This window comes from Ruditapes philippinarum, unplaced genomic scaffold, assembly GCF_026571515.1.
Source record: "Ruditapes philippinarum isolate M1 unplaced genomic scaffold, ASM2657151v2 ctg8695_1_1_1_1, whole genome shotgun sequence".
In the NCBI taxonomy this organism is placed as follows: Eukaryota; Metazoa; Mollusca; class Bivalvia; order Venerida; family Veneridae; genus Ruditapes; species Ruditapes philippinarum.
Window position 1 is genome coordinate 26,696 of NW_026858602.1, and position 13,117 is coordinate 39,812.

The 13,117-nt window shown below is 34.5% G+C and overlaps 1 protein-coding gene across 1 annotated transcript; it reads right to left on the reverse strand.

Moving 5' to 3' along the window:
* Positions 1–5,683: 5,683 nt before the first annotated feature.
* On the reverse strand, positions 5,684–11,968 carry LOC132753702 (polycystin-2-like protein 1). The gene is made up of 5 exons (XM_060744197.1): positions 11,860–11,968; positions 11,483–11,653; positions 8,261–8,411; positions 7,786–8,049; positions 5,684–7,085 (listed from the first exon to the last, which is right to left on the reverse strand). The coding sequence occupies exons 1-5, from the start codon at positions 11,908–11,910 to the stop codon at positions 7,006–7,008; spliced, it is 717 nt and encodes a 238-aa protein (XP_060600180.1). The 5' UTR covers positions 11,911–11,968; the 3' UTR covers positions 5,684–7,005.
* Positions 11,969–13,117: the final 1,149 nt, after the last annotated feature.

Genomic DNA, 13,117 nt, shown 5'->3' on the forward strand with positions numbered 1-13,117 from the left:
AAATATACCCTATAACAGACTAAGTAAATCTTTGACCTCTAAGTGTGACCTTGACCTTGAAGGTAGGGACACAGGTGTTACGCATGACATATCATCTTATCATTGTGACTTTTTGTGCCAAGTATTTTCAAAATCCCTTGATCTATGAAGAAGTTATGGACAGAGTGTTAACCTTTGACCTCTAAGTGTGACCTTGACCTTGGAGGTAGGGGCGCAGGTGTTGTACTTAACATATCGTCTTCTTATTGTGACTATTTGTGCCTAGTTATTTTAAAATCCCGAAGAAGTTCTTGATCGGACACAAAATATACCATACAACAGACTATGTTAATTTAAGACTTTGAGTTAGGGATGCAGGTGTCGTGCATGACACATTGTCTTATTATAGTGACTATTTGTGGCAAGTATTTACAAAATCTTTCGATCTATGAAAAAGTTATGGACCAGACACAAAATATACCCTATACCAGACTATGTTAATCTTTGACCTCCAAGTGTGACCTTGACCTTGGAGGTAGGTGACTGGTTGTTGCGCATGACACATCGTCTCATTATTGTAAACAATTGTGGCAAGTATTTACAAAATCCCTTCAAAGATAAGAAAGTTATGGACCGGACACGACATATACCCTCAAATAGACAATGTTGACCTTAAATGAGCAGGTGCGACCTTAACCTTGGAGGTAGGGGTCTGGTTGTTGCGCATGACACAACATCTTATTATAACAAACATTTGTTCCAAGTTATTTTAGATTCCTTTGATAAATGACAAAGTTATGGACCGGACACGAAAGTGTGACGGACGGACAGACGGAGCCTATTTCTATATCCCTCTTTTTTCTTCGAAAAGGCGGGGGACAATAAGGGTCATCAAATGGTCATGACAAACATCAATGCCAAATATGAAGACTGTGAGTCAAAGGATTCTTAAGTTATTGGGCAGACAAGGTTTTTTTCAGTAAAGGCCCTTCTAACCTTGACCTTTGTGACCCGAAAATCAATAGGGGTCATCTTCTAGTCATAACCAACCTCAATACCAAATACGAAGACAGCTGATTAAAGCATTTTTAAGCAATTGAGCAGATAAGCTTTTTTAACTTAGGACCCTTCGGCCTAAAAATCTTATGGGGTCACCAAATGGTCATAACCAACCTGAAGACTATGGGTCAAAGAATTCTTACGTTATTGGGCGGACAAGCTTTTTGAAGTCAAGGCCCATGTGACCTTTGACCAAGTGACCTTAGCATCAATAGGGGTCATCTAATGGTCATGACTAGCCTCAATGCCAAATATGAAGACTGTGGGTCAAAGGATTCTAAAGGTATTGGGTGAAAAGCTTTTTTTAGTCAAGGCCCTTCTAACTTGACTTAGTGACGTCAAATTCAATAGGGGTCATCTACTAGTAATTACCAACCTCAATACCAAATATGAAGACTGTTGATCAAAGCATTCGCAAGCAATTGAGCAGACAAGCTTTTTGAAGACAAGACCCATGTGACCTTGACATTTGACCCCAAAGCAATAGGGGTCATCTAATGGTCATGACTAACCTCAATGCCAAATAGGAAGACTGTGGGTCAAAGGATTCTTAAGGTATTGGGTGGACAAGCTTTTTTTATAACTCAAATTCAATAGGGGTCATCTACTAGTAATTACCAACCTCAATACCAAATATGAAGACTGTTGACCAAAGCATTCGAGAGCAATTGAGCAGACAAGCTTTTTGAAGACAAGACCCCTGTGACCTCAAAATCAATAGGGGTCATCTAATGGTCATGAACAATGTCCATGCCAAATATGAAGACTATGGGTCAAAGGATTCTTAAGTTATTGGACGGAAAAAACTTTTTTTTTAGTCAAGGCACCTGTGACCTTAACCTCAAAATCAATAGGGGTCATCAACTTACCATAACCAATCCCAATACCAAAGAAGACTGTGTGTCAAAGGAATCTTAAGTTATTAAGCGGACAAGCTTTTCTTAGTCAAGGCCCTGTGACCTTGACCTCTTAATCAAAAAGGGTCATCTAATAATTGTGACTAATCTCTATGCCAAATATAAAGACTGTGGGTCAAAGCTTAAGTTATTGGGCTGACAATCTTTTTTTAGTCAAGGCCCCTGTGACCTTGACCTCAAAATCAATAGGGGTCATCTATTAATCATGACCAATTTCATACCAAATATGAAGACTGTAAGTCAAAGGAATCTTAAATTATTGGGTGGACAAGGAAAAACAGATGGATGGCTGAATCCAGTATACCTCTGCAGGGGGTATAATTTTACTTTGTACGAGTAGGCCTTGATTTTGACTTAGTGACATTCTTTCTTGTCCTCTGATGTAGAGCTGTAAAATTTGAATTGAACTTTGATATCAGCTGACCTAAACTTTGATGAAGTCACTGACTTTCTTGTCCTTCAATGTGCACAGTTTTAGATGTAAAATTTAACTTTGATACAGCTGACATAGGTTTTGACAAAGTGACCTTTTTCTTCTCCCTTGTTGTACAGCTATAAAATTTAGACAATGTTCACAGTTTTACCTGTAAAATTGATATTTGATATCAGGTGACTCTTTGACCACTAGCATAGTTCCTGGTGTAGAAATGAAATCTGATGACCTAAATATTGACCTAGTGACCTTCTTCCTTGTTTTTATGGGTACAGTTATGAAATTTGGACAATATAATATATAGTATAAATAAAAAATATATTTTGCTTGAAGTATGGTCTTGAGACCAACATTGTTCAAATTCTTGTAATAAACACTAGTTTTCACTGCCAGTCAGTCCTTATGTGAGCACTTTGTTTCTATTTTTAGTAACAGTGACATTGATTCCATGGGGTCCAGAGGCAATCCCAACCAGGGTCTTCATATAAGCATGCTATATACCAAGTTCGATTAGAATATCTCATTTCTAACTCTAGTTATTGTCCCTGAAGCCAGGTTTCTATTTATAACAGAAAAATTGAACCCAGGGGGTCTAAAAGCAATCCCAACTGGGTTTTTCACATAAAGTAACTATATACCAAGTTTTATTACAGTAACTCATTCCAAACTCTAGTTATGGTTTTAGAATGACCGACAGACAGACAAGCTTTGTTTGTGGGGGTTACGATGAAAATAATGATAAATACAGTGTAATAACAAAAACACAGAAAACAAAGAGACCATGCATTTTGTTCATTTCTTTATTTAAAATTTTATCTGAAAATATACAATACATAAAAAACAGAGAACTTGTTTGTTTTTTTTAATTTGAAAATTTATACATAATTTTTAACAAATATTTGATAAAAACATGCTTTAACTATTGAACACAATAATAATATAAATATATACAAAACAAAACAAAATAATCAAATGAATAAGAACTTAGTCAAGTGAAAATAGACATTTAAAACTTTAATTAAAGGTTATTATTTTAATTTTTTATGTAAATATTGACATTATAGTTGCTTTTTCAAATTATCAATCAAATATGTTCATTAACAACAAAGTAAAGGCAATTAGTGCAAAATTTAACATCTTGACCATGACAATCAAGGTCACTTTAAGGTCAAGGTCAATCTTGGATCATTAAACATGATGGCTATGGCAATAAGTGTACAATGCTGAATCTGAGTCATTAAAAAATAACCAAAGTTAACACAACTGAAGCACAATTCAATATTTTGATTTTTAAATGTTCTTAGCTCATTTTAAGGTCAAGGTTGTAATTTGAAGTATTTAACATGTCGGTTTTGACATTGCCTGGTGTCTAAATACAACCTGTTAATAAATAAGTTTATTTCTGTTCAAAGAAATTTCAGTAAGTTGACCTTGAAGGACTTGTCTTCAAGGTTGTTGTGAAACCAGGTATGAAGACAATCCATTTATAATAACATAGTTATTGACATTTATAGCAAAATCTAACAAAAATGAAATATGACCTAAAGGTCAATGTCATTTATGTGGCAGCATCAAATAGGTTTAATTTTCTTAAAAGTCCTATCATAAAAATATCCTTTTGTCCAAGTATGAAGACAAAATCATTGCTTAAAATCACAAAAAAAATAGCCAAATAATTATATTCACTTTAAACAAAAATAAAAACTTTTACCTTGAAAGTTGTCCATATTTATGAAGTGAAAGGTCAAGTTCAGTCGGGTCAACTTAAAGGTTTTTTGTCCATTAGGGTTGTTGTGTTCTAAGTAAAAAAACAAGAAGGCAATGATGGCCTGGATCGATCACCTGAGAAAAACATTAACTAGAAAATTTTTTTAATGATTATTTAACTGACATCACACCTGGGTACCTAAATTGTTTAATCCAGCCCGCATTTTTTAAGCTCACCTGTCACAAAGTGGGCAGGGTGTTGAGCTTTTGGATCGCTTTTTCGTCCGGCGGTCCGTCCGTCGTAAAAACTTTTACTTTAAATGACATCTCCTCATAAACCACTAAGCAAATTTCATCCAAACTTCACAGGAATGTTCCTTTGGTGTCACCTTTAAAAAATTGTTCAAAGAATTTAATTCCATGCAGAACTCTAGTTGCCATGCAACCGAAAGAAAAAAACTTTAAATATCTTCTTTTAAAAAACCCAAAGAGCTAGAGCTTAGATATTTGGCATGAAACATCTTCTAGCGAGTGTCTACCAAGTTTGTTGAAATAAAATCCCTGGGGTCAAAATTGGCCCCGCCCCAGGGGGTCATTGATTTTCCCTATATGCATATAGTAAAAACTTAAAAATTCTTCTTTTAAAGAACCCAAAGAGCTAGAGTTAAGAAATTCAGCATGAAACATCTTCTAATGAGTATGTACCAAGTTTGTTCAAATAAAAGCCCTGGGGTCAAAATTGGCCCCGCCCCGGGGGTCATTGATTTTCCTTATATGTGTATAGCAAAAACTTAAATAATCTTCTTTGAAAAAACCCAAATAGCTAGAATTTAGATATTAAGCATGAAACATCTTCTAGTGAGTTTCTACAAAGTTTATTCAAATAATAGCCCGTGGGTAAAAATTGGCCCCGCCCCGGGGGGTCTTGATTTTCCCTATATGCATATAGTAAAAACTTAAAAAATCTTCTTTGAAAAAACCTAAATAGCTAGAGTTTAGATATTAAGCATGATACATCTTCTAGTAAACGTCTACAAAGTTTGTTCAAATAAAAGCCCTGGGGGTAAAAACTGGCCCCGCCCCCAGGGGTGTCATTGTTTTTAACTATATGTGTGTTAGTAAAAAATTAAAAATCCTCTTTTTTTTAAAAACCCAATGAGCTGGAGCTTAGATGTTTTAGGCATGAAATATCTTTTTATGGATGTCTACCAAGTTTGTTCAAAAAATAAAAGCCCTTGGGTGATGAAAATTGGCCCTTGGGGGGGGAAGGGGGGGCGGATGAGATTCATTGTTTTTCATTACATGTGTGTAGTAAAAACTTGACATTGTGAAACATCTTCTAATGAGTGTCTTCCAAGTTTGTTCAAATGAAAGCCCTGGGGTTTAAACTGGGCCCGCTCCGGGGGCCTATATACAGGTGAGCGACCTCAGGGCCATCATGGCTCTCTTGTTTATATTGGTAGAAGTCTGCTATGAAATGTATTTTGACAAATATCTAAGGTCTTGGCATCGTACTTTCGTGTTTTGACACCAACGCTAATGACATTTTCACAAGACAGTTGTACCTTATTCTCATTTTTATGTTTGCTAAGATATGCATGTGTTGGTCAGAATTTGTTAAATCTTTTTTTTTTAAAAAGAGTTACATTGTGCATATATATAGAGTTTAAATATGAATATGAATAAATGTTAATTTATTGAACCTGTGAGTTAATTCTGGGTATTTCTGGAGCAACCCTTGTAATAACTAGTACCCAACTGTGTTAATTCAGATCAATACATATTGTATTAAATGCAGTATACTAGTGTACAGAATGTGTACCGTGGGTTCTGACGATGCAATTTAACCAGTCTAGTACAAACAATACAATTAATTTCTGAAAGAGACAGCTGTAATCAATTTAATGATCACAAGTTAAATATATGTATTGATGATGTGTAATGTATGCATATTAAGACATCTTGAATACTTTTAAAAAGCTTATTTACACTTTTTTCAGCTCAAATGCCTCATTTGGGAAAAACAAAAATCAAAAACTATTTATTTCATATCTAGCAATAATTTTACTCTACTCCTCATGTACTTAATTAATGCCATTTTTCTTTTCCTTTTAGAAAGTTCGTGCTTTGCCTCTAATCTACCGAAGTTCAAAACTGTTGTCATCATCACCATCAATATATATTGGCATATCATAACAATGGCAACAATAAACATCGGTCCAGCATATCTAAACATGTCTTGTAATCCAACAAAGTCTCCGACACCCAACAGTACTAATATTATAGATACCCACGAATCATAGAACGTCTTGTAACCGTCCATACTGTAACCGAAAAAAAGAATATCCTAAACTTGCAAAAGAAGTCGTCATGACAGCAAACCCAAACACATATCCGATATAAACAGGGCGAATATTACTTAGAGTTTTTGTCACAATTTTAATTCGCTTGTTGTAGCGCACATGCTTTAAAGTTTTCAATGTAACGAGAGCGACAAGAACTGCAGATACGTAACCGAAGACAAAGTCCCAGAAAATTGCCGAATGAAAATTGATATATCCATTATCTTGTGCCTGTTTTAACTCAGCAAGAGTATTGTTAATGGTAAAGTATCTTTTTATAAAAAGACCTAATAATGAAACTGATAAAGATAATTGAGATATTTCAACATATGACCAGAAGTCAGAAAAAATATTTTACTTTTCCCAACTGTTTGAACCGTTTAACTTCCACATAAATAAATAGACATGTGAAACAAATAAACAAGATTTCACAAACCAACACTACCATTTGATAATCTGTCGAGTAATGATATAGACTGGAAGTGAACTCGTAATTTATCGGAATACTCTACCGACATTAGTGAATTCAAATAGATAAACTACAACAGTGAATAAATCTACATTTGGGTTATATAGAGTAAATTCTATGAAATATTGCTCTAGTATATTGGTCTATCCATTTATCTGCAAATAATCCAGAAAGAATATCTGAAAATAAACAGAAAAAGCAATAAATGAACTTCATCAAAATCTGACTATATAATACAATAATATAAAGCCAATAACAGGTATTTCAGTAATAGGCAAAGACAACTCTGTTATATAGAGGATATTGAAAGTGTAAGTTCAATAGTGAATTTATTGCACTAGTTGAATAAAATTATATTATGCGAGCCTTTTGACCAGCATAATATTATTTTATTAAACGAGTTCAATAAATTCAGTAATGAACTTACACGAATTTAATATTCTGCTTATCACATACCAAAAATAAAGAATGCTTAAAGCGAAAAAAAATATAAGAAGTCATTTTTCATTGTCCCGCCTATAGAATAAAGCTTACATTTAGCATGTCTTTACACTATGTTTGTGTAACGCTAATTATGTCACATCAAAATATATGCACGGCCGTGCAATACCATATTTACGGAGTCACAAAATCGGCATGGTGTGTGATAAACCCCATTCATTGAAAACTTTAATATGGATAAATTTTTCTCCGCTCTCTTTGCCTTTTAGCTTCGCTGAACAGGTTGATTATGTGTCCTTCATTCTATTACAATTTATGCCAAATTTGAATAAACCAAATCTCTTTAAACATTTTATGCTCACAAATTATGATAAAAAAATTATTGAAAACTTTATCAGGAATGTTAATCTTTTAACAATGACAACAAATAATGAATACCTGAATGAGTGGAAACTTTTGCTGGTAGTTGTAGCACATATCCTCCACCGGAATACGTCCCATGTGTCCCAGGAAATGGCAAAGTCTTGAGATCCCACGTGCTGCGGTATTTCCAATGATCAGATTTATCATCAACATTAGTAGCATCAACACCAGTCAAAGGTTTGGACCAGGACTGGTCAAAATATCTTGTTTCTTCTTCGGTCACGGAGTACGGCCCTTTACAATCACGGGGCAAACCGTACATAATTGGTGCACAGACGTCTGCAAAAAAATTAAAATCACAACTTAGTATACACGTTGCAAATGAGAATGATTTCAACACGTTTATTTTTGTTTAAGACAATTAGTTACTTTACTAACTTCTAAAATTGACCAAAATAATTAATCTTTTGTAAAAGTATTTGATGTAATTATTTTTATTTGTTACCAAACCAACAAAGAACTGGAACAGTTAACAGTTTAAATTTTGCACCTGTTTTGATTCTTAATTGTCGTAATCGATACGTTCCTACAAGATAATGATTGGAGCCTCGTGTAGCATAGTCATGGTCTGATGTGATATCAGTCATTGCAGGTATAAATGTACTGTGAAGGTATTTCTCAAAGTCGTCTGTGTTAGATACCTGTCAATATACAATACATTTGTACAAGAAAACAGTAAGGAGTCTGCTGAAAATCACTTCTATACAATTTTTTTTCCAGGTCTGTTTGTTGCTTCGAAATGTCAAAATAATTCTGGAATTGGGCAATAAAAGTACAAGCAAAGGAAAATAAGGAAAAATCGCAGACTCAGCATTATCGAGTCTGTGCATTCGAGATTATAAGGTTATTTTATCGGCTGCTGGTACACACCGGAATATCTAGTTTGAGAGTAATTGTTTACAGAGGTACTGAGGCTATGCCAAGTTTCCACTAAACAGTTACCCGAGAGGTAGATATTAACATCTGTGACGACAGCCAGTGTTTGATTCTTATTCCTGCATATTACATATTAATCATAACTCAAAAATAAATTACGAATTCAGCACTTTTTTCTTATAGTAGCTTATGAATTAACAACTACATTCATAACAGCAAAATGACGTCATCCTAAGAATTCACTTCACTCATTAAAATGGGCATGTGAATGACGTCATTTAATGCACAGAACTTGTCTTACACAGTGGGTGTAAGACATGTTTTTCTAGCACCTGTGTAAACAGTAGATAATCCTGTCTGATTTAAAGTGACATGTCTTGCACAATACCTAGTGCCATCTGAAACAACATGTTAAGTATTGAAATTGATAATCTCAAAGAGCCATAAAAAAGTAACACAGATAACAGGGCAACCTTTTAAAATTGCTGCACAACTTTTTTACACTTCCCTCACAAAGTCAACCTCATAAAAAGTATATTTAATTAATTTTCCAAAATTAAGAAAATGCATATGTTCTTTTTTAATATCATCTGATGAAGACTTCAACAAACATTGACAAACAACTAAATTTTACTAAATTACAGGAAAATCATTTATATAAATGTCGAAATAAAACAAAGGAAGTTTTTCTTTAATAACAGGATTTATTTCCATAGAGTGGTATGAAAATAAATAATTTCATTTTCTGTTTATTATATACATTTTTGAAATTACAATTTGAATTACTTTCCCTTAACGTTGTATATTGGTTGAATTTAGAAGAAGTAGTCTGACAATACACCAGTGAAACTAGAACTGCCACTATCATGGCGTGAAATACCCCCGCATACCACTTTGTCAGAATCAACAGTGGCCATTTAGAGCTCAGGACAACCTCCCTGCCAAATCTGAGGTTACTAAGCCAGTGCATTGCTAAGTATGTATTCTACATGCTTTCAAATGTCAATACATTGCGGACAGGACATTCTTTAGCAATTGAGAAAGAAAAGCTTTTTTTTTTTGTCAAGGTCCTGTGACCTTTGACCAAGTGACTTCAAAATCAATAGGGGTCACCTTATAGTCATGATCAACATCCATACCAAATATGAAGACTGTGGGTCAAAGGAATCTTAAGTTTAATGGGTGAACAAACTTTTTGAAGTCAAAGTCCCTATGACCTTGACCTTTGATCCAGTGACCTCAAAATCAAAAAGGGGTCATCTACTAATCATGATCAACATCAATGCCAAATATGAAAGACTATGGGTCAAAGGAATCTTAAGTTATTGGGCGGACAAGCTTTTTTGAAGTCAAGGCCCCTGTGACCTTGACCTTTGACCTGGTGACCTCAAAATCAATAGGGGTCATCTACTAATCATGACTAACCTCCATGCCAAATATGAAGACGTAGGTCAAAGGAATCTTAAGTTATTGGGCGGACAAGCTTTTTGAAGTCAAGGCCCCTGTGACTTGACCTTTGACCTAGTGACCTCAAAATCAATAGGGGTCATCTACTAATCATGACTAACCTCCATGCCAATATATGAAGACTAAGGGTCAAAGGAATCTTAAGTTATTGGGCGGACAAGAAAAAAACCGACGGACAGCCGGACAAGCTGATTCCAGTATACCCCCCTTACAAACTTTGAGGTATAATAAGGACAAGAGCACCACTAGGCGGAGCATTATATGCCCGAAAGTGTTTTTTTTTTAGTTAAGGATGAAGCATTTGTAAGGCATTACATAAATTAAATAAAGTATTACCTCCTTCAATAGCAATCCTCCTATAAAGTTTGAATATTGTGGGCCAAATGGAACTTAAGTTATGCTCTGGAAACTGTTTTTCAGTTTTGAGATTATAGCGACTTGAACTTTGACCTTGTGACCCCAAACTCAATAGGGGTTTTCTACCCATATGGACTATCAATCTATGAAGTTTGAACACTTGTGGGCCAAACAGAACTTAAGTTATCTTCCGGAAACTGTTTTTCAGTTTTTAAGGTAATAGTGACTTTGACCTTGTGACCCCAAAATCAATAGGGCTCTTCTACACAATATGGACAATCATCCTATTAAGTTTGAATATTGTGGGCCACATGGAACTTGAGTTATGCTCTGGAAACTGTTTTCAATTTTAAAGTAATAATGACCTTGACCTTTGACCTTGTGACCCCAAAATCAATAGGGTCTTCTACCCAATATGGACAATCATCCATGAAGTTTGAATACTGTGGGCCAAACGAAACTGAAGTTATGCTACAGAAAAGTTTTCAGTTTTAAGGTGATAGTGACCTTGACCTTTGACCTTGTGACTTCAAAATCAATAGGGGTCTTCTACCCAATATGGACAACCATTCTATGAAGTTTAAATACTGTGGGCCAAACGGAACTAAAGTTATGCTCCGGAAACTGTTTTCAGTGTTAAGGTGATAGTGACCTTCACCTTTGACCTTGTGATCCCAAAATCAATAGGGGTCTTCCTACACAATATGGATCAATCATCCCTATGAAGTTTGAATATTGTGGGGCCAAATGGAACTAAAGTTATGCTCCGGAAACCAAATTGCTAACGGACGGACAGACAGAGGCCAGGGGGTATAACATAATATGCCCAAAATTCTTTCGGGCATATAAAAATATGTTCCATTGCAGTGAAAAATATTTTTTTACAGTGAAAATGTTGAAATTGAAAATACTTATTTTATTTCATCAATATTTTTCAAAATTTCATTTATAAGTATATAATAAAGGCACATACCCTATACGTTTTCTAGCAAATATACATGAAAATTAATACCTTTCCCATTTTCATTCCAATAGAAGGTTTCACAAACAGTGACCGGACTGCTTCGGTGCACAGAAAAGAACTATAAATATTACGATGTCCATGGACCATAGTTATAACTACTGATACATAAAACATGTGAAATATAACGTCTCGTATAGTAGTATTCATCAGCCATTCCACCTGCCAAAAAATATTCAACTTTAGTATTTTCTTTTTTTTTCTTGAACAAATTATGGACAGTTTGAAGATTAAAATACATGTACTAAAATCATATTCAGTCACCAAGACATTATGTAAATAAAAAACTTATTATATTAAAAGTTTTGTAAGCATGATCTAAAAAACAAAGGTAAAACCTTCACTTATAAAAAAAAAAAAAAACATACCCTTAATCTCTCTTTTATATTGTCCAGCAGCCTTTTTGGAAGAGGCTCCATAATAATCTGGTGTGCTTCTGGTGGTTTAATATAAACAGATTGTACATATTCCTCGTCAGCATCTACATGTGTAAGTAACAATTTTAGTTCAAGGACATGGCGATTCGTTTGAATGATTTTGCTTAATATATATATAGAACTAAGTTATTCGTATTTTTTTTAAGTTTGAAACTTTTTTGAAGCCTTTAACAACTAAGTTCAACTTTTCAAAATAACTAAATCTAGCACAGAAGAGTGCGCCCCAGCAATTTCGCGACACTTAAACATTGAATCATTCCGACGACGGTCTTTATTCCAATGACTTCAAAACTGCCTGGCGACAAATTTCCAAATTTATTAAAATGAAATAAGGTCGGTTTAAAACCGTCCGTACCTATAAAAAGGGTTTGCCTTCCCTGGTTTTCAACCAAATTTGAAAGTATTTAAATTCATACTGAAAATGGACTGCTATTGAGGCACTATACCTTTTATAACATTATCACTTTTTTTAACTATGACATCACATTATTCATACCTCGTTTCCCGTACCTGGGAAACACTTTCACCCAAAGATACTGTTTTCTTGAACACCTAAAGGTCAGTTTTTAACAACCCTAACAGCCCCACCTTTTTTTAAAAAATAGAAAAAAGGATTTAACATAAAAAAGTTTCCCAAAACCCCCCTTACAAATTTTTGGGATCTAGCATTTCCCAGTAATTCCCCTATATGGGTATTATGAGTAAAGGTTTTAAATAATCAAATTCTCTTTTTTTGAATTTTTTTAAGGTAATTTAAATTAAGGCCAGAAAAAATCCCATTGTTTTTGGTTGTACCCAAAAAAGATTTGGTTAAAAATTTTCCCCAAAAAAATTTTTAAAAAAGAAAATTTTAATTTTTTTTAAGCCCTTTTCTACCCTATTTTTCCCAAATTTAAAATTTCTTTGTTTAAAATAAACCCAAAAAAGGGAAAAAAATAGAAAATTTTAGTTTGTTTTCATTTTCCCGCTGTCCCCCCGTTTAAAAAGGCCCCCCCGCATCTGATGCCCGGGGTTTCCCTTTCTGTTCGCTTTTCAAACCCTATAAAAATAGAGAAAATGATAGCGAACGCATGGGGTTTCCCGAAACAGACTGCGCGGACGCGCGGCTGGTCTGGGTCCATGCTGGTGCAAAAACCCCCTTGTTTGGGTTTTGTTGTGGGCGCGGTTTATATTAAAAATTTATGTATTC

What these genes read in the sequence shown, in the direction of transcription:
- LOC132753702 (XM_060744197.1), bottom strand. Translation starts at nt 11,910, where the DNA reads ATGGAGCCTCTTCCAAAAAGGCTGCTGGACAATATAAAAGAGAGATTA. An exon ending in ACAATTAAGAATCAAAACAG is followed by an intron (nt 8,050 to 8,260) that starts GTGCAAAATTTA and finishes ATTTTTTTGCAG; the next exon opens with ACGTCTGTGCACCAATTATG. An exon ending in AAAAGTTTCCACTCATTCAG is followed by an intron (nt 7,086 to 7,785) that starts GTATTCATTATT and finishes GTTTATTTTCAG; the next exon opens with ATATTCTTTCTGGATTATTT.